This window comes from Gracilinanus agilis, chromosome 6 (genome assembly GCF_016433145.1).
Source record: "Gracilinanus agilis isolate LMUSP501 chromosome 6, AgileGrace, whole genome shotgun sequence".
Classification (NCBI taxonomy): domain Eukaryota; kingdom Metazoa; phylum Chordata; class Mammalia; order Didelphimorphia; family Didelphidae; genus Gracilinanus; species Gracilinanus agilis.
The window spans coordinates 286,630,181-286,648,805 of record NC_058135.1 but is presented as its reverse complement, the minus strand read 5'-3'; the positions used below and the strand labels follow the sequence as shown (position 1 = coordinate 286,648,805).

Genomic DNA, 18,625 nt, shown 5'->3' with positions numbered 1-18,625 from the left:
ATCGCTTAGTCTGTGTCCCCCAATCATGTCCCCGTCGACCCATGTGACCAGGCAGTACTTAATAACTCTGAATTCACAAATATCCTACTACAATATCGCCTTGGACGAGGGTGCCTGATGGGGTGCCCGGGACCTGCCCTCGGCTCTGCGCCGCCCAACACACAACTGCAGACTCGGCGCAGGAAGGGACCTGAGAGGCTTTCCAGCCTCCTTTTGGCCTTTATCTTACACACGAGGAAACTGAGGCAGGCAGAGTTAAGTCACCGAGCTAATGTGTTTGAGGCAGGATTTGAACCCAAGTCTTCCTGACTCCAGGGTAGAGTACTCTATCCACGGGGCCATCCATGAATGGCATGGATGAAGGCACCGATGGGCTTTTCAAATTTGCTGATGACGAGGAGAAGGACGAAGCCTGGGCTGGATTGCCAGGCTGAGTCTTAATGAGACAAACTGTAAAATGGAAATGCCGAACGACCACTGGCTCAGGACGTCCCTCTCCAGATACGAGGCAGCAGAGGCACAGCTAGCCCGTCTGGGCGAAGGCCTCAGTGGACCTCCAGCTCCGTAGGATGCATCTGCGGGTCATGGCAGCCAACAGCCCGGGGGGTGAGGGGGTTAGGAGGCACGAGGAGGGCAGAGGCGAGTCAGGCCAAGTCAAGAAGCGTTTATCAAGCACCTACTGTGTGCCAAGCGCCGTCCTAGAAAGGCAAAAGCAAGCCCAGATCTAGGGCCAGCCCTTCTCTCCCTCTCTCTCTCTCTGTCTCTCTCTCTCCTCTCTCTCTCTCTGTCTCTGTCTCTCTCTGTCTCTCTCTCTCTGTCTCTCTCTCTCTGTCTGTCTCTCTGTCTCTCTCTGTCTCTCTGTCTCTCTCACTCTCTCTGTCTCTCACTCTCTCTGTCTGTCTCTCTCACTCTCTCTGTCTGTCTCTGTCTCTCTCTGTCTGTCTCTCTGTCTCTCTCTGTCTCTCTCTCTGTCTCTCTGTCTCTCTCACTCTCTCTGTCTCTCTCTCTCACTCTCTCTGTCTCTCTCTGTCTGTCTCTCTCTGTCTCTGTCTCTCTCTGTCTCTCTGTCTCTCTCTGTCTGTCTCTCTCTCTCTCTCTCTCTCTCGGCCTCCTGTATTCCGGTTCAGGTCACACTTTCATGCTGTGTTTTGTCTCTGTCCTCAGCCTGGCAGGAAGTGGCCAACCCTTGGTTCAGAAGTTACCTTTTCCCTTAAATCCGTGCCAGTTCTCTCCCTGCCCACTTGACTGGCATGATCCTTGGGGAATGGTGTGGCAGGCCGAGATCTCTGCTTGTGTGAGCAGGGCCCCCGGGGGGGTGAGAGGGCAGCCACCCCTAAGCCTCTGAAGCTGGGCCCAGGCTACTGACTGGTGGGCCTGTGGGGTGGCCCGAGGGCTAAGGATGCTCTGGCTTTGGGGGGCCCTGCTGCTCCCCTGGGAGTCCAGGCCCTCTAGCACCGGACACAGTAGAGCTCCACGTTCCCGCTGATCCGAAGCTCCCTGAGTCGCTCTAGGGCCCGCCGCCCGAGGCTGACTGCCCCAACTGCATTCCCATTCAGGGCTAACTTGAGGCCGTTGTCCCTGCACACGAGGAGTACCTAGGGAAGAAGGAGGGAGAGCATCCTGGGTCCAGGGAGCGAGCACATGGGCCAGGGGGCTGGGGGCTTTTCAAGTTTGCCAGCTGGGACCAAGGAATCATAGGCTAAAGGGCTGGAAGGGCCTTCCAAAGTCATCCAGTCCAGTATCTTCATTTTACAGATGAAGAAACCAAGGCAGGAAGAGGTCCCGTCATTTGCCCCATATCACAGAGCCGGCAAGTGTCAAGGTCTGAATTCAAACCCAGATCTCCTGCCTCTTATGCTAGCATTCTTCCACTTGGCCATGTTCATAATGATTCACAGATGTCTTGGATCTTCCACTGTGTCGGTGTGGCTATGCCCTTTGTCTAGGCCAATCACAACCCTCCTCTGACTTAAGATGGCGTTGGAGGATGGTTGAGGATGAAAAACTTCTTCTGGACAGCCTTGTGCCCCTCTCTGAATGGAGCTGGACGGGTCTTCAGGGGACTCGGAAAACCCAGCCTCAGCTTCCTCCCAAAAAGCATCAGTGGGGGGCATTAGGATAGATGTTACAGGGAATGCCCTCGGGGGCAGGAGGTGGGGAATCCTTGTCCCAAGGCAGGTCTTGGGGAGGTGTCTAGGGTCACATAATCTATTCTGGGCTGAGAGAGACTCCCTGTCCATTATATATATATATATATATATATATATATTTTTTTTTTAAACCCTTAACTTCTGTGTATTGGCTCCTTGGTGGAAGAGTAGTTAAGGTGGGCAATGGGGGTCAAGTGACTTGCCCAGGGTCACACAGCTGGGAAGTGTCTGAGGCTAGATTTGAACCCAGGATCTCCTATCTCTAGGCCTGGCTCTCAATCCACTGAGCCATCCAGCTGCACCCCCCCATTATTAATAGGATCAATATGGACAATATTGGCTCTAGAGTTTATAATTCCTCTAGCTTGCTAATTTGTAAAATACTGTTTCCCCCCTCTTATTAAGCCACAAGCTAGTTTTTTTTTTATCTCATCTCATGGAGGCAGAGCTAGAAGAGACCTTGGAGGCTAGCAGTTCTAACAGCCTTTATTTTATGGATATGGAAACTGAGGCCAAGGGAGGCTCAGTTGCCCAAGTTCTCAAGGTAACACTTGACTGAGCTGATATTTGAACCCAAGTCTTCTGCTCTAAATTTCTTTTCTTCAGAAAGGGACAACAAAGGAGAGCACAAATGAGGAAGAGGACAACATAAATGAGTCCAAGTCTGGTCTTTCACCAAGACTATATGAGTGTTGGCAAATGACTTCCTTCGTCTGGGTCTCCAGGACCCCATCCATGAAATGAGGCTGCTGGAGGAGATGCTGGTGATGCTCTTTGTCTCTCTCCCCAGCACCCATCCATCCATCCATCCATCCATCCATCCATCCATCCATCCATCCATCCTTTGAAGACTAGAGTTTTGGGGTGGGTTTAGGAGAATGGAATGCTTTGCTGGATGCCTCTTGTAATGCCTTACCTCGAAGAAGCGTTGTGGGTGAAAGAGGAAAGGGGCCGAGATCTGCTCCTTCCGGCTCCAAGGGGAGATCCAAGCCATGGTCCTGTTTCTAAAGCAAACCTCGAGCTTCATGGGTGGTTGCCTTGAATCATCCTGCAAGCTCAGTGTGAATCTGGACCGTGGAAGAGGGAGGAAGAGGCAGGGAGGCAGGGAGAGCACATGGAACAAAGTACTTGGAATGGTTTCAGGGCATCTAGTGGGCAGATTCCTGCCCATCTGAGAACTTTAGGGGTTGGCGGAAGATCTGATCCTTTCAAAGGAGTGGACATAGGGACAGCTGGGTAGCTCAGTGGAGTGAGAGTCAGGCCTAGAGACAGGAGGTCCTAGGTTCAAACCCGGCCTCAGCCACTTCCCAGCTGTGTGACCCTGGGCAAGTCACTTGACCCCCATTGCCCACCCTTACCACTCTTCCACCTATGAGACAATACACCGAAGTACAAGGGTTTAAAAAAAAAACCCAACAAACAAAGGAGTGGACATATTAGTGCCACCTAAGCTCCTAGGGCTCCCTCCAGTCATTTCAGCCAGAACCATGCCCAGAGGACATGACATCTAGGCCAGGCACCATGACTTGGGTTCTTTAGAGGGAGAAGCCAATCCTCTCATCAAATAGAGAAAATGAGGCCCAGAAAAGACTTGCCCAAGGTCACATAGCTATGAAGTGGCAGGACTAGTGCCAAATAGAACATTCTATTTATGGCTGATTTGACAGTACTCGTTGGTTAAAGAGTAATGTGAGACCAAGACCTTCTCTCGCTCCTAGTGACCCTCCTTCCCACACAAAGAAGGGAGGAATTGACTTTCTATAAGATCTCATCCACTTTAGGGGTGAAAGAGTTAATCTCTCGCAGCCTTTGGAATCTGGGCGTCTGATTGCAGCCTCGGCACAGTCTGGGACTCTGCCAGCTGGGTCTGAAGTGAAATAGGGTATAGGGGAAAACGACCCAAATTTGGATTCTTAACAAAAAAGGGTGCAGTGAAAGTGTCCTGTGTTTGAAGCCAGAGGCCCCGATTCCAGCTTCCTAGCTGTGTCATGCTGAGTAAATCGTTTCCTTCTCGGAGCCTCCTCTGGAAAACGAGAGGCTGGACGAGCTTTAAGGCTGTCAAGTCATGGATCAAAGATTCTGTGAAGGAGATGGTGGGCAGGTGCCTTCCCTGGTCCTCATGGGGCTCCTCCAGGCAGTAAATGAGGGCAGCTGAATGAGAGGGTCCCCAAAGTCTGGGGAGAATACGGGGCAGGTGCTGGGGCTTGGGGCCGCTTCCCCAAGGGTATCGCTGGGAGTGGGGATCAGTGACCCTCTCGGGAGTTGTGGTGGACCCAAATCTCATCCCCTGGTGGCCAGGCTTCCGGGGATGGCATAGTCAGACCTGGTTTGGACCAGAAGCTTTCTCAGCTTGATTCCCCTGGCATGGCCCTTGGGAGTCCAGGGTCACCTCAAGCAGAGATGATACAAGAGCAGCGCCTGACACGTGTCTCCCTGTGGAGGGCCCTGTGGTGGGGACGCTGGATAAGGTCTAAGAGTGAAGGGCTTTGGGCAACTAGATAGCATGGTGGATAGAGAGAGCCAGGCCTAGAGATGGGAGGTCCTGGGTTCAAATCTGGCCTCCAACACTTCCTAGCTGTGTGACCCTGGGCAAGTCACTTAAATCTACTGCCTAGCCCTAGTGCTCATCTGCCTTGGAACCAACACACAGCATTGATTCTAAGATGGAAGATGAGGGTCTAAAAAAGAATTTAGGAGTTTGGAAGAATGGCAAAGGGGTTGCACAAAACATGGTGATGGCAATCTTCCTTTAAAAAGAGCTACCGAGTGCTGCTTGGCCCGGGTCCTTAGCCCCAAGAAAGGTGACGTGGCTGCCCACTTTGGTACCCACCAAGCCCAGAAGTGTGGGGATTCTGGCATTCTGGTGCTTTGCACTCCAAGAGGCAGTGTGGGGCAGAAGAGGAAGCGCTGGCCTTGGGCCAGGGAGACCTGGGTTCAGACACTTAACTAGCTCTGAGATCCTGAGCCTGGAACATCTCCTCTCCAAAATGCAGATAATCCCAGCAGCCGCCTCCCAGGGTGGCCTTGAGCATCATTGTTCTCGGCTCATCCTTGTCGCTCGGGAGTCACCCTCCACCTTGACCACCAAGCTCTAGGCGGGGGACTCCCTCCCTCCCTTCCCCCTTGAACCTCCGACTTCCTCCATCCTGCTGGTACCTACTCCTGAGGGTTGGGACACACAAGGCCCCGCACCACGATGACCTGTCCTGGCCACAGGCCCCTGGGAAGAGGCCACGTGCAGGGAACCACCTGAAAGAACAAGGGAGAGGTACCAGGAGGCCCAGAGGAGAAGGGGATCATAACAGGACACTCATCCCTAAGGATGGGGCCTCCCTCCCCACTCTGTTCCTTAGGGAACTCTCCTCACTGTCGAATCCCTTAGGTGCTTCCAGGCCCCAGAAAGACAGCAAGGGCCCAGGGCGAAGAAGGCCTTTTCCTAGAAAACCTCCAGAACCAGCAAACATTTGTTAAGCCCAACTTGGAGGTTGTGAAAACCAAAAAGTGGTTCCTGCCGTCAGGGAGCTCACAGTCCACCAAGCTTATAAGGAAAATGGAGGAGGCCAGGGAGAAGCTTAGGGCTTCTTTCCCCCTGAAGCCCCTAACCCACGTGGAAGACTTTTCAGCCTTGAATCTCCCCACCCCACCCATCTGGCTCCCCAGGAATATTTAGTTCCCAAAGACAGAAGGGAAATCTCACTTACCAGTCGGGAGCTTTTCAGTAAAAAAGGCTGTTGAAGGAAAAGGAGTTGGGGATAGTGTGTGTCCCTCTCTGACCATCACTTCTCACCCCGTGTCTCCAGAGCCTCATGGAGAGCTCCACGGCCCTCCCCCCGCCTCCCCAAGTCTGGCCTCACCCAGGCTCAGCAGCAATTCTCTACTGGGCCAGGGGAAAGGCGCTTTGGTGCAGGAAAAGCAGAATTAAAGTTCAGGCTTCAGGGGCAGCTGAAGCCTGCCTAGGCCCGAGGGGGTCCCCTTGGACCATAGCAGTAAGGGAAGGGGCAGCCTGGACTTGTGCAAGCTGAGAATGAAGGGCCACAGCTCAGGGGTGGGAAGGAGGGCCACCCTTTGTACACAGTAACCCTCCCTTCAGGGCTCTGGGCCCCATGTCGGGTCCCTCCCACCCTGGAGAACCCAGCAGTGGATGGGAATGAGCTGGAGAGGAGCAACTCGGGGAGCAGAGGGAGCCCAGCCAGTTTCTCAAGGGCCCTATCAAAGAACAGTAGCTTTGACTGGCTGTCAGGCCTCTGGGGCAGAACCGGGGAGCCCCCTTTATACTCACATATCCAGCTGGGTACTCGGTTCCACCCTCCACAAAAGGCTGTCCAAAGAAAGACGAGACAAGGGGCTGTGGCAAGCAGTGGCCAGCAAACATCCCTAACTGGCCTTTTCAGAGAAAGCCTAGTGGTTTTTCCACGCATTGGGCCTCATATTGCTCAGGGAGACTATTTACTCCCTGGCACAGAGTGGGGAGAACCCACAGGGCCTGGCAATGCCCAGGAAACCATTGGCTCCACCCAGGAATAGCTCACCACCTTCCCCTCTCCCCTGTAAGTCATCCCATGCCTCTAGCCTAGCCTTTCCCATTGCATGATAAGACTTGCCTCTTCTCTCCCTGAACACCTCCCAGCTGGACCCCCAAAGCCCTGGCCTGCTCCCCTCCACCCCAGGTCTGTCGGTCAGGCCTGGGTTCCCAGAGGCAATTACATTGCTATTCAGGAATCCAACCGCTTTCACAAAGATATGGCCGTAGATGCCCAGGGTGTCCACTCTGGATAGTGGGAGCCGGTAGGGATAGTGGAGAAAGTGCTGGCCATTCACGCTCACCTGGAGAGAAAGTTGGCTGGCACCCCCAATGCCCGGGTTCTCCCCATCCCCCTTCCCTACCCCCACCTGCTTCTTCACTTGCAGGATGAGGAATGAGCCGGCTAGGGACCCTCGCTCTTCTAGGAAGTAAACTGCAAGGCTTGGCTACTGCAAAAGTCTCCTCTTTCCTCCTGCAGCCTCCCCTCCCTCTTCCTCTCTTTTTCTAGATAAGCTTGGCCTCCTTTCCCTTCCCCTTCCCTCCCTCTTCCCCTCTTCCCTCTCTCCTTCCTCTCTTTCTCTTCTCTCCATCCTCCTCCCTCCCAGAAGGAGGACAACCCCGGGATCTCCATCCCCTACTTCACCGATTACCTTTACATCTTCGGTTCCAAAGAGGAAGAGGAGCAGGAAACTGTCTCCTCTGCCCAGGGTCAGCTTGGGCCAACGGGCCTCCCTTTGCCATCGTCCCCAGTGAAGGGTGTTGCAGATGACGTGGGGCTTACTGGTGTAGAATCGAGGGTTGAAATGAATGGCGATGTCCGGCCGGGGCTGCAGGCTACAGCCACACTGGAAATCAATCTGGAACCTGGCAGGGCCAGGGCAGTGAGGGATGGGACGGACAAGTAGCCCAGATACCCTCTGAGCCCTGCCCGGAAGGCTGATGCTTATTTCAAAGAGCCTTGACTCTAGGGTAACACGACGGGCACCCTTGGGTGCTCTATGTCCAGCACCCAAGCACTGGGGCTGGCCCCGACTCCTTGTGCCTCCTTAGGCCAGGCAGTTCTTGTTCTGGGTCCTATGGAACAAGGCAAGTAATTCCACCCCTTTCCCCATCATTACTTGGAGGGGGTGCCAAGGATGATGGGGCCCTCCAGACACGAGGGACTTGAGCCCCCTTACCTCTGAGCGTCCCGTGGGACCGTGCCCTGGACCATGACCATCTTTCCAGCATGAAGGCCACCGAAAATTGTTGTGACATAAGGGATGACCTGAACCCGCCGGGAAAACAAAGTCACAGGCTAGGAGAGGTGATGAGACAAGGGGCAAAGTGCCCACGCCAGAGGCACGAAGGCCGGAGAGAGACTCACAGCTGAAGCAGATTTGTTTTTTTAAACCCTTAACTTCTGTGTATTGGCTCCTAGGTGGAAGAGTGGTCAGGGTGGGCCATGGGGGTCAAGTGACTTGCCCAGGGTCACATAGCTGGGAAGTGTCTGAGGCCAGATTTGAACCCAGGACCTCCCATCTCTAGGCCTGACTCTCCATCCACTGAACTACCCAGCTGCCCCCCTCCTTTTTTTTCTTAGTTTAGAACCGTCTAGCCCAGAAGACCTGGAATGATGGGGACAATTTATCCTCTGGACTTGTCCAAGATCACACAGTTAACTGAGTAATAGTGTAATGGTCAGAATAACAGCTACCTTAACTTGCTTTCAGGTTTACGAAACACTTTACAGAGGAGATCTCTGAGGACCCTCAAGGTAAGGGCTCGAGATCGTCTTAGCTCCATTTCCTGGAGGATACTGAGGCTAAGAGCCCCAAGTCACCAGAAGCAGATTTCGAATGCCTCTCTTTCGGCTTCTAAACCAAGCACTCTCCCGACCCTACCATGGCGGCTTGTAACAAGAGTTAGGAAGGAACCCAGGCCCCCCAGTCCAGATTCAGTGTGCTTTCCATTCCATCGCATGCATGTTCTCTGCAGACAGAACACCCCCCCCCCCCCGGAAACCACTGCGGGTGGGAAGGGGATAAACTTGACCTCCTTCCCGGCATTGGCTACCAGAAGCTGGGAGCTCAGGGAGCCTGGGACCAAGAGTTCCCCAGCCAGAGAAACTACTCACCGGGTAAAAGACTGGTGGCTGCAAGAGGAAGCTGTCAGGAAGGGGATCCAGGCCTCCTCCTCCTCCTCCTCCTCCTCCTCCTCCTCTTCCTCGCCACATGGAGGGTGACTGAAGGGGTGAGTGAGGAGCCTGGAGCTCTCCCTCCCTATGGCTGCTCTAGTGAGTCTGGGAACTTGTGAGGCCAAGGCCAGCCGGAGCATCTGATGGCCTCACATCTCCAGGGGCTGGACCTGAAGGCACCCAGAGCCCTTTCTCCCAGCTCTTTGCATGGCTTTCTCTCCTCAGGGTCCTAATGCCCTCTGTAGCCTCTGGCAAGATCCCTAGCGGCCACTAGCCTGGGAAGAGCCTTCAGGAATCAGCCTCTGCCCTTGCCCCCAGCCTGAAAATCAGTCTAGGAATGAACCAGAAGACCTTAAAGAAACTTCTCGTTCTACCTCCTCATTTTACAAATGGGGAAATGGAGGCTCAGAGAATTTGGTTCGATTCTGTGTTCATTAAGTGCCTTCTTTGTGCCAGGCACTGTATTAGAAAAGCAGAGTAGAAAGACGGGCTCTGGCTGGAGCTCGCCTCCGGATGGGGATGGGGTAAGGGTCATTCATGGTGGAGGGACAGGGCGGCACATCTATAGAGAGGAACATTCAGAATGTATTCACGACTCCACTCAAGCCCTTACTTGGCGTCCCTTGTTGCTGGTACTTTCTCCTCTAAGACTGTCCGCCATCAGCTCCAGGAACCCTTACCTTGGGTTCTGTTTTGGACCCCTTGGGCACTCTGGTGAAGACCCCTTTTCAGAATAATGTTGTTTTTTTAAACTCCTCCCTTCTACCTTAGAATCAATACTATGCATTGGTTCTAAGGCAGAAGAATGGTCAGGTCTAAGCAATGGAGGTTAAGTGACTTGCCCAGGGTCACCCAGAGAGGAAGTGTCTAAGGCTAGATTTGAACCCAGGACCTCCCAGCTCTAGGTCTGGCTCTCAATCCAATGAGCTACCCAGCTATCCCCTAGAATAATGGTTTTAAAGGCATAAAATAAAATTCACAGGATTACAAAGGAAAATAAAAAAAATTGAAATAGACGTATCAGAACATTTCTTTAAACCTTTAATCTTAGAATGGATATTAAGGATTGGTCCCAAGGCAGAAGAGCAGTGAGGGTTAGACAATTGGAGTTAAGTGACTTGCCTAGGGTCATACCGCTAGGAAGTGTCTGAGGCCAGATTTGAATCCAGGTCCTTTTGATTTTGGGCCTAGTTCTTTATCCATTGAGCCACCTAGATGCCTCTCAAAACATTTTTTTTAATTTTTTTTACTTTATTTTTTTTTAATTTTAAACCCTTAACTTCTGTGTATTGACTTATAGGCGGAAGAGTGGTCAGGGTAGGCAATGGGGGTCAAGTGACTTACCCAGGGTCACACAGCTGGGAAGTGTCTGAGGCTGGATTTGAACCTAGGACCTCCCGTCTCTAGGCTTGGCTTTCAATCCACTGAGCTACCCAGCTGCCCCCTACTCTCAAAACATTTTAAATAAAAGTTCGTGGATTCCTAATCTCCCCATATAAATGTTTGTAGAAATGTAGCTATGTGTTGTCTGCCCCATGAGAATAGGAACTGAGGACAGGGACTGTTTCTGTCCCCTTTTTTGGTTGCATTTTTAGAGCTTAACACAGTGCCTGGCATGTGGTAGACACCTAGCAAATGGTTCTTGACTTAATTGCCTTGACTCAGGCTATTAAAAACTGGGGGTTGGGGGGTGGGGTGGAGAAAGGCCTCAAATAGGAGATGACACTTGGGCTCAGCTGGGAAGGGAGCTGGAGGGCTGGAATGGACTTTAGAGCCATCAAATCCAATCCTCTTAGTTTAGAGAAAAGGAAAGTGAGGCCTAGAGATGAGGTCATTCCCAAGGTCACCCAGATTCAGCATTCGAACTCAAGACCTTCCGCTATTCTAGCCTTTCTAAAAGGTAGAAAAGACTTGCCCAGGGTTACATGGGAAATAAGTGCCATATATGGGAATCACAGGATCCTAACTGAGCTAAAGGGGCCTCAGAAAGCATCCAGACCAACCCCTTCATTTTACAGATTTGGAAACTAAGGCCCAGGAAGGAATTGTGACCCCAGCTCACACGGCTAACAAGTGAAACGGTTGGGTCCTTCCCCCTGTACCACTTCCCCCATTTCTCCCCGGCTCTTGCTTGAGCCTTTATCTCAGTTGGCAGGCGGAAGACTCAGCCAGATGGTGAGAAATGGGAGGGTGTGCAGTCAGACCCCAAGAATCCAGTCTGAAGAAGTTAACTCTTTCAGATCAGGACTGGATGGGTTGATGGATGGGCCTGGAGCTTGGTGAGTGAGGCTGAAGTGACCTTGGACACTTCCTTTCCCTTCTCCTTAAGGGTGATGCCTCTTCCTTTTCCCCTTAGCACCTCGGCCCTCTGTTCTTTGAAAGAGGTTTCTGCCTTCGTAGCCTGGGGGTGGCAGCGAGAGGAGACCAAAGCCCGGCCTTCTAGTAGAATTTCTTTCTGACGCTGGACTCTGGCCTCAGCTCTTCTACCCGTTCCTCCCTCCCTCCCTCCACTTCCCACTTACAAGGTCTTCCTTTCCAATCCCTCCTCTCCTGCCTCTTCCCAAGATTGGTGGCTTTGGGGAAGCTTCCCTTTCAGGACTGACCCTGGGAAAGTAGCCAGGTGTTCAGTAGCTCCGGGAGTCTCACCCAGGGAGGACAGAAGATCTCAGAGCATGAAATTTAAATCATCTAGTCCAGTAATTCCTGGCTTTTTTTTTTTTTTTTTGATTTGAGAATCCCTTTTTTAACAGTAAAGAATTTTTGGAATTGGAATGAGTTCAAATCCTGCCTCTGACACAAACTGCATGAACAAAAAATGGGGATCGTTCTAAGACCTCCCTTGTTGAGAAGCTAAAATGTGACATCTGTTAAGCATTTTGTCATGGAAACACCAACTATTGCAATCATAATTATGCAAGATTTATGTCATAAAGCCTGAAAAAATACATGATGGAAAGCTACTATAAATTTAGTTAGAGAAATGTGATTTCATCAGTTTGGGCTTCTTCACAGGGCTGCACGTCAGGATTGTCTATATCTAGGGCAGCTAGGTGGCACAGTGCTGAGAGTGCCAGGCTTGGAGTCGGTAAGACTCATCTTCCTGAGTTCAAATCCAGCCTCAGACACTTTTTGGGCAAGTTGCTTACCCTCCATTGCCTAGCCGGTACCACTCTTCTGCCTTGGAACTAATACATAGTATTTGTTTTAAGATGGAAGGTCAGGGTTTTAAATAAAGAAGGTAAGCAGGAATGGTCTGTTTTACTGGGATGACAGTGGAATTCAGTCCAGCACAGGCTGAGCCCTGGCAAGGGAGCAGAAGGATTTGGGGTGACTGAATCAGCAGCAGTGGCTTCCAGAGCTTTCAGATCATAGACAGTAAGAGGGTCAGACTACTGGTCAGAAGGAGATTACAGGGGATCCTTTGCTGGTTCTGGGTGCAGGACTCTGTTTTATTGCCCATTCACTGCCCAGTCCCAGGGTGAGGAGGAACATTACCTCATTAGAGCATGAAGCTTCAGGAAAGTAGGGACCCTGGCCACAGATCCAGGGAGGAAAAAGAAATGCTTGTGATAATGAGAATGACAAAAGAAAATCATGAAAAAAAGTCAGTAGCTTGGTAAAGGAGGTACAACCTCACTCTTGTTAAAATCGTTATCTGGGACAAGATGGATGCCACTTTGAATGACAGCACTGGCAGTTGAGAAGCTTGGAATGTTCCCAGGTGCTGTGAGCCAAGGGCAAAAAGCAGCTGGACCCAGCCCTATAAATATCCCCAAGTGACAAGTCAAGTGGGCTCATTTTGGAGCAGGGACTTGAGAAGGAAGGAGGTGAAAGGAGAAAAGGTAGGCCTGAAACCTGTGATCTGTTATCCTACTGAGAGAGCTAGTGATCAATCAACACCATTGATATTAGAGCTGAGAGAGTATACTGATTCATCTATCGACATCATCAATAGCCTTCCCTAATCTCTGGCTTGGCCGTGGTCATGTCAGGTCAGAGTTAGAGAGAGGGTGAAGAGCCTCCAGTCTCTACAAGCCTAGAAATCTCCAGGCCTGATCAACAATTAGATTAATAGCCAATCAATTACCAATAGGGTTCCTAGATCCTCAATCCTATTACCTTGTTTTCCTTAAACAATCAAGAGATTCAATATAGTGTTTTACCAACAAGTACCTTTCCTGAGTGGTTATTAATAAAGCCCTTGGGAAGGGGAGATAACAACATTTCCAATAGCCAATCAATAGCCCTTATCAACAACTAATCCAACCTCAGGTTGGGACCTAGAGAGGTTAATCATCCACCCAATCTCTCAGGGGTTCCTTGCCTGAGCAAACTGTTAGAAGGGAACAACTGAGAGGCTTATTCAATCAAGCCTGTCAGGTAGGAGAGGCATAAATTATATCAACAGCAATTGTGAGAGGAGTGTGTGTTTCTCCCTCACCTGTGATAGCCAGTCTAGGCCTGGGCACATAATCCCTCCTCCATCCATACTATCTCTGAGATCTATATACAATCAATTCTCAAGAAGATCCAGGAGACAGATAGAGATAGATATAGATAGAGATATTATATCCACCATCCACTCATTTCTTTTTAACACTCTCCACCCCAAATAACACCTTAAAAAATAAAATTGGACAAATGGTAAAAGAGGTGCAAAAATACACTGAAAAAAAGAACTTTTCATTCATTCATTTATTTATTTTTAAAAACCCTTACCTTCTGTCTTGGAGTCAATACTCCAAGGCAGAAGAGTGGTAAGGGTAGGCAATGGGGGTCAAGTGACTAGCCCAGGGTCACACAGCTGGGAAGTGTCTGAGGTCAGATTTGAACCTAGGACCTCCCATCTCTAGGCCTGACTCTCAATCCACTGAGCTACCCAGCTGCCCCCCAAAAAGAACTTTTTAAAAAGCAGAATTGGCCAAATGGAAAAGGAGGTACAAAATTTTGCTCACTGAAGAAAATAATTCCTTAAAAATTAGGATTGGGAAAATAGAAGCTAACAATCCCCAGAGTCACCAAGAAACAATAAAATAGAGTCAAAAGAATGAAAAAAATAGAAGAAAATGTGAACTATCTCATTGGAAAAACAATTGACCTGGATAATGGATTGAGAAGAGAGAATGTAAGAATTATTGTTTTACCTAAAAACTATAATCTTCCAAGAAATTATTAAGGAAAAACATTTTTTAAATTTGTGTCTTTGATTTGTATCAGGTGGCTGAAATATTTACAAGTGACTAATATGGAAATATATTGTGCACCACTGCACATGTATAACTGTGTGAGATGTGATTAAGTGTGTAATTCTCAGGGTAATGACATTTGGCTTGTAACTCCAATGACCTTAGAAGGGGGTAAAAGAAGCACAGTTTAAAGCACAGTTTTTCTCCTGACTAAGGAAAGAAATGTGAGGGGCTGATTTGTTACTTTTGGTGCTAAGGGCTCTGGGAACAAGTCCAGGAAGAATGACAGGAACAAAGGAACATATGGAGGCAAGTGCCAGGAAGGGTCAAGATATAGTAAGAACAAGGAGGTCCCCCATCCAAAGACTTAGTAGCTTTCTTATCTTTTAGAGAAGAACATGTACAATAGGTCTTCTCAATGAACTTATCTCACTGTCCCTAGCTTGGTCATAGGTATGATAACGGGAAACAAATTGGAGAAAGAGAGGAGAGTAGGAGAAAGTCTTTTGTTCTTTTGTGATTAGAAAATCCTATACATTGGCTCTCTGAATGCACTGTGTGGGCATTCCTCTAGCATCCAAAGCTGAGAATGTCCTTTTTTGTGAAAGAGAAATAAACCTTATGCTTCTTCACTCATGCCTTCTGAATCCAGGTTATTTTTGAGAAGGGCGGTCCACCATTCTCGACCTCATCCCACTATCTATATCAAATTGCCTGTTATCTCAGTCAGGGGGTGGTGGAAGGAGTGGGATAGAGGATTTGGAACTCAAAATTTTAAAAAATGAATGTTAAAATTGTTCTTACATTTAATTGAAAACACACACAGAGTCAAACAATACCAGCAAACACAAAGTCCATCTATGTAATTTTTTGCTTGGCCTTTCTATTGGGAAAAAAAAGAAAGGAGATCATGAACCAGAAAATGAAGAAAAGTATCCTAGCAGTAGGGAGATGTGAATTATCTTTTCTGGTCACTGTTCCCAGCTTCTGCCCCCCCCCAATGAGATTATGACCAAGCTCCCTGCACTCAGGGAGTGGCTCGAAGACACAGATAATTGTTCCATAATGATCTTTGATCTGTCTTTGACTTCAGAGCAACTGGCCTTGTGGCCATTTAGCTTATTTTAATCATTTCAGTTGAGTCTGACTCTTCATCACCCTATTTGAGCTTTACTTGGCAGAGACACTGGAGAGGTTTGCTATTTCCTTTGCCAGCTCATTTTACAGATGAAAAAAACTGAGGCAAACAGGGTAAAGTGATTTGCCCAGAGTCACTAGCTAATAAGTCTGAGGCTACATTTGAACTCAAGAAGATGTGTTCCAGATTCTAAGCACAGTACTCTATGTTCTCTGTGCCACCTAGCAGCCCTTATCTATCTTATTGCCAGAAACTTAATAAAGGTGGGGCACTTAAACTTTGCTCCTGGGTACTGATATTGAGAAGATGCTGATAGCACCCATCCTTACAATGACCATTGGAACAAATTGTTCTTATCTGACCATTCCAAAGGGAATGTTTTTTCCCTTTAGCAGGACAGAAACAACTGATCTTAGCACAGAGTTGGCATAAATTGTTAAAATGGGAAGCTTCTAGATGGCAGCTTCTCTGCCCAGCTCAGGGGTAACTATTCCCCAGGCTGTCACTGGCCTGATCTGTCCATTGGGATCAGCCTCCTCTGTAGCCTCTCCTGAAGTTTTCCTCCTGAGAGGGTTCCCTGAGGTCTGAGAAACCCTACGAAGTTGATTTGAGGGTGCTTTCTGTGCACCTTATCCCAAGATTTGCTAATTACCTTTCTCCACTTTAGTGGAGGATCTTTGAATCAAGGAGATCCCAGATTCATTTGAATACTATATATAATTAATCAGTGGATGAGAAGTCCTGAAAAGGACTTGGCCAACCCTCATACCAAAGGTTATGGACACTCTTGGTGCCCATTTGGCACTCAATTCTCATCTGTGGTTCAAAGAAGCTGTACCATGCTCAATGGCTACACAATGGTAAACCATTTCAGCAGCAGGTCTAAACAAGATTGAAGGCAACCGAAGTGCTGCATGCCCATTAGTGAATTAGGGAGCTATCCACCCCAAGCATGAGAAGACATTCCCCTTTGGAATGGTCAGATGAGAACAATGTGCTCCAATGGCCATGAAGGTGACTGAAACAGGCACTGTAGAGTGCTTAGAGCTTGGTTAGATATCAAAGATGCCAAGGCCATCCTCTGCAACCTGGGCCATTGCCAGGCATCCTGACTTTTGTCCTGCCACTGGACTTTGATGACTCTGGGAGAGAGAGTGAGGCTACCAACTTCGTGCCACTCTGCCTCACTAGATGGAATTCCTGTGCAAGTCAAGAAATCACCCCGTAACGTTACTGTTCTCTTCAAAAATGAAGGACAACCAAAAAAGAATAAATCAGTACATATATCACATTATGACATTGTATTTATCATTTGTGATATTTTTTATAATAACCACATTATATGGTTATACATGATAGAAGGTTAACTATCGATGATTCGCTGAGCTTTCCCAATGGACGTCACAGTCTGCATATAACTTAAGGTTAAGAGATTGGCTAGCATCTGCCACAAGCCTGACCTGAAAGCCACTCTTGACTCCAGGTCCATTACTTTCTCCATTGTCAGGATGCCATTTGGATCTTAAAAATGCTGATTCTGTGTTATAGAATCGCGTTTATTACGTTGGACCAATTTTATTGTGTCAATGTGATATAATAATAACCATTTCTGTTTTACATAGCGTGCCTTTTTCTTCCCCGTTGGACCTACTGCTCTTATTGGTCTTGGCCAAGTCCTCCCAGCTCCTGGACTTTGAAGCCAATTTATGCATTCCTGAAGCCGTACTCAGTCCCTCTGCCATCCAGGGTGAGTGAAGAACCAAAGCTTTTCTTCTACCTCTCCCGTCTTCCATTCATTCTCCTTCTCTACCTCTCCCTCATCCTCCCTACAAGAATATATCAATGTGTCTGTTTTCTCATAGCCTCTTCAACACTTGGCCATTTTGCTCTGTTAGGTTTGTCAATCTGAAAGGTGTGACCTAGATTGGCATATTTCAGAGTTGCTTTAATTCGCAGTTTTCCAATTATCAGGGATTTGGAGCACTATTTTTTTTTCACGTGTTGACACCTAAGGAACAAAGTGGATAGGGCATTCCCTGCAGGAACAGGAAGACACGAGCTCAAACCCTATTTCAGACTCTAGATTTGTGACACTGGGCACATGGTTGTGAGAATAAAATGTGATAATATTTTTGTGAACCTTAAAGCTCTAGAGATACACTTTCTATCATCATCATCATCATCATCATCATCAATCAATTCTTGATAGTTTGGGGTGTTTCCCTTTGGAAACTACCCATATCCTTTAGCTATTTGGGAATGAATCTGGGAATGAATCACCTGGTTTTCTCCTTTCATGTTCCCAGATTATTCTGTTACAAATGAGAGTCTCATTTCTCTATACGCAGAGATGTGAAACCCCAGGGTTTTACGTAATGAATTCCACCAGGTTTTATGCCAACTGCCAAGTCTTTTTTTTTAAACCCTCACCTTCCATCTTGGAATCAGTACTGTGTATTGGTTCCAAGGCAGAAGAGTGGTAAGAGTAGGCAATGGGTCACCCAGCTGGGCCTTTGTATCTCCAGTGCCTAGTACATAACCCTAAGTGTCTATTTAATGCTTGTTGACTGATTGACACTTTTGAAACCTCCTGGAAGCCTGGAGTCCAAACAGGATCATTGGTGATTTCAAGGCTAGTTGAAGGACTTCCCCACTAGAAGAAAAGGAATCCTCAGGTTCTAGTATAGTCGTTTTCTTCTCAATCAGACTCCCAGAGCAACCCTAAAACTGGGTTATTTTCTCTTCTGTTTTATCCTGTTCCTTTGGTCTCGCTTCTTTTCTTGAGAATCTTCCCCTGAAAGAAACAAAAGAAACAAATGTGAGTACTTGTAAAGAAGGGAAGAGGATGAGCATATATCATGCACCCACTGTGTGCCATGTACCACACTAAGTGCTTTTACAAATATTACCTTATTTGGTTGAGGGGAAAGAAACTTGGTTGAGATGGGGGTTGGGGTGGGGCAGAAGGCCCTTAATGGCTATTTCTGGCTATCAATCAGTTGATAGCTATGAGTTCAATGAGTGGATGGCTTTGGGTGCCATCTGGTGGTGATGCCTTCTTCTTCTTTTCTTCTTCTTCTTCTTCTTCTTCTTCTTCTTCTTCTTCTTCTTCTTCTTCTTCTTCTTCTTCTTCTTCTTCTTCTTCTTCTTCTTCTTCTTCTTCTTCTTCTTCTTCTTCTTCTTCTTCTTCTTCTTCTTCTTCTTCTTCTTCTTCTTCTTCTTCTTCTTCTTCTTCTTCTTCTTCTTCTTCTTCTTCTTCTTCTTCTTCTTCTTCTTCTTCTTCTTCTTCTTCTTCTTCTTCTTCTTCTTCTTCTTCTTCTTCTTCTTCTTCTTCTTCTTCTTCTTCTTCTTCTTCTTCTTCTTCTTCTTCTTCTTCTTCTTCTTCTTCTTCTTCTTCTTCTTCTTCTTCTTCTTCTTCTTCTTCTTCTTCTTCTTCTTCTTCTTCTTCTTCTT

General features: G+C 48.2%; 1 protein-coding gene across 2 annotated transcripts; it reads right to left on the bottom strand.

Annotated features, from left to right (window-relative positions):
* Positions 1-1,089: 1,089 nt before the first annotated feature.
* Positions 1,090-7,906, bottom strand: LGALS12 (galectin 12). Of its 2 annotated transcripts, XM_044681043.1 has the most exons (8): positions 7,851-7,906; positions 7,323-7,536; positions 6,855-6,974; positions 6,430-6,468; positions 5,852-5,878; positions 5,311-5,399; positions 3,067-3,217; positions 1,090-1,595 (listed from the first exon to the last, which is right to left on the bottom strand). In XM_044681043.1, the coding sequence occupies exons 1-8, from the start codon at positions 7,889-7,891 to the stop codon at positions 1,449-1,451; spliced, it is 828 nt and encodes a 275-aa protein (XP_044536978.1). In that variant the 5' UTR covers positions 7,892-7,906; the 3' UTR covers positions 1,090-1,448. The 2 variants fall into 2 exon arrangements, with proteins under 2 accessions (XP_044536978.1, XP_044536979.1); XM_044681044.1 differs by lacking the exon at positions 5,852-5,878.
* Positions 7,907-18,625: the final 10,719 nt, after the last annotated feature.

Excerpts from the sequence above, each read along its gene's own strand:
- LGALS12 (XM_044681043.1), bottom strand. The coding sequence starts at position 7,891 with ATGGTCATGGTCCAGGGCACGGTCCCACGGGACGCTCAGAG. Across the intron at positions 3,218-5,310 it reads GTGTGTCCCAACCCTCAGGA|ATTCACACTGAGCTTGCAGG; the intron begins GTAGGTACCAGC and ends TCCACGGTCCAG. Across the intron at positions 1,596-3,066 it reads ACCCACAACGCTTCTTCGAG|GTACTCCTCGTGTGCAGGGA; the intron begins GTAAGGCATTAC and ends CTTCTTCCCTAG.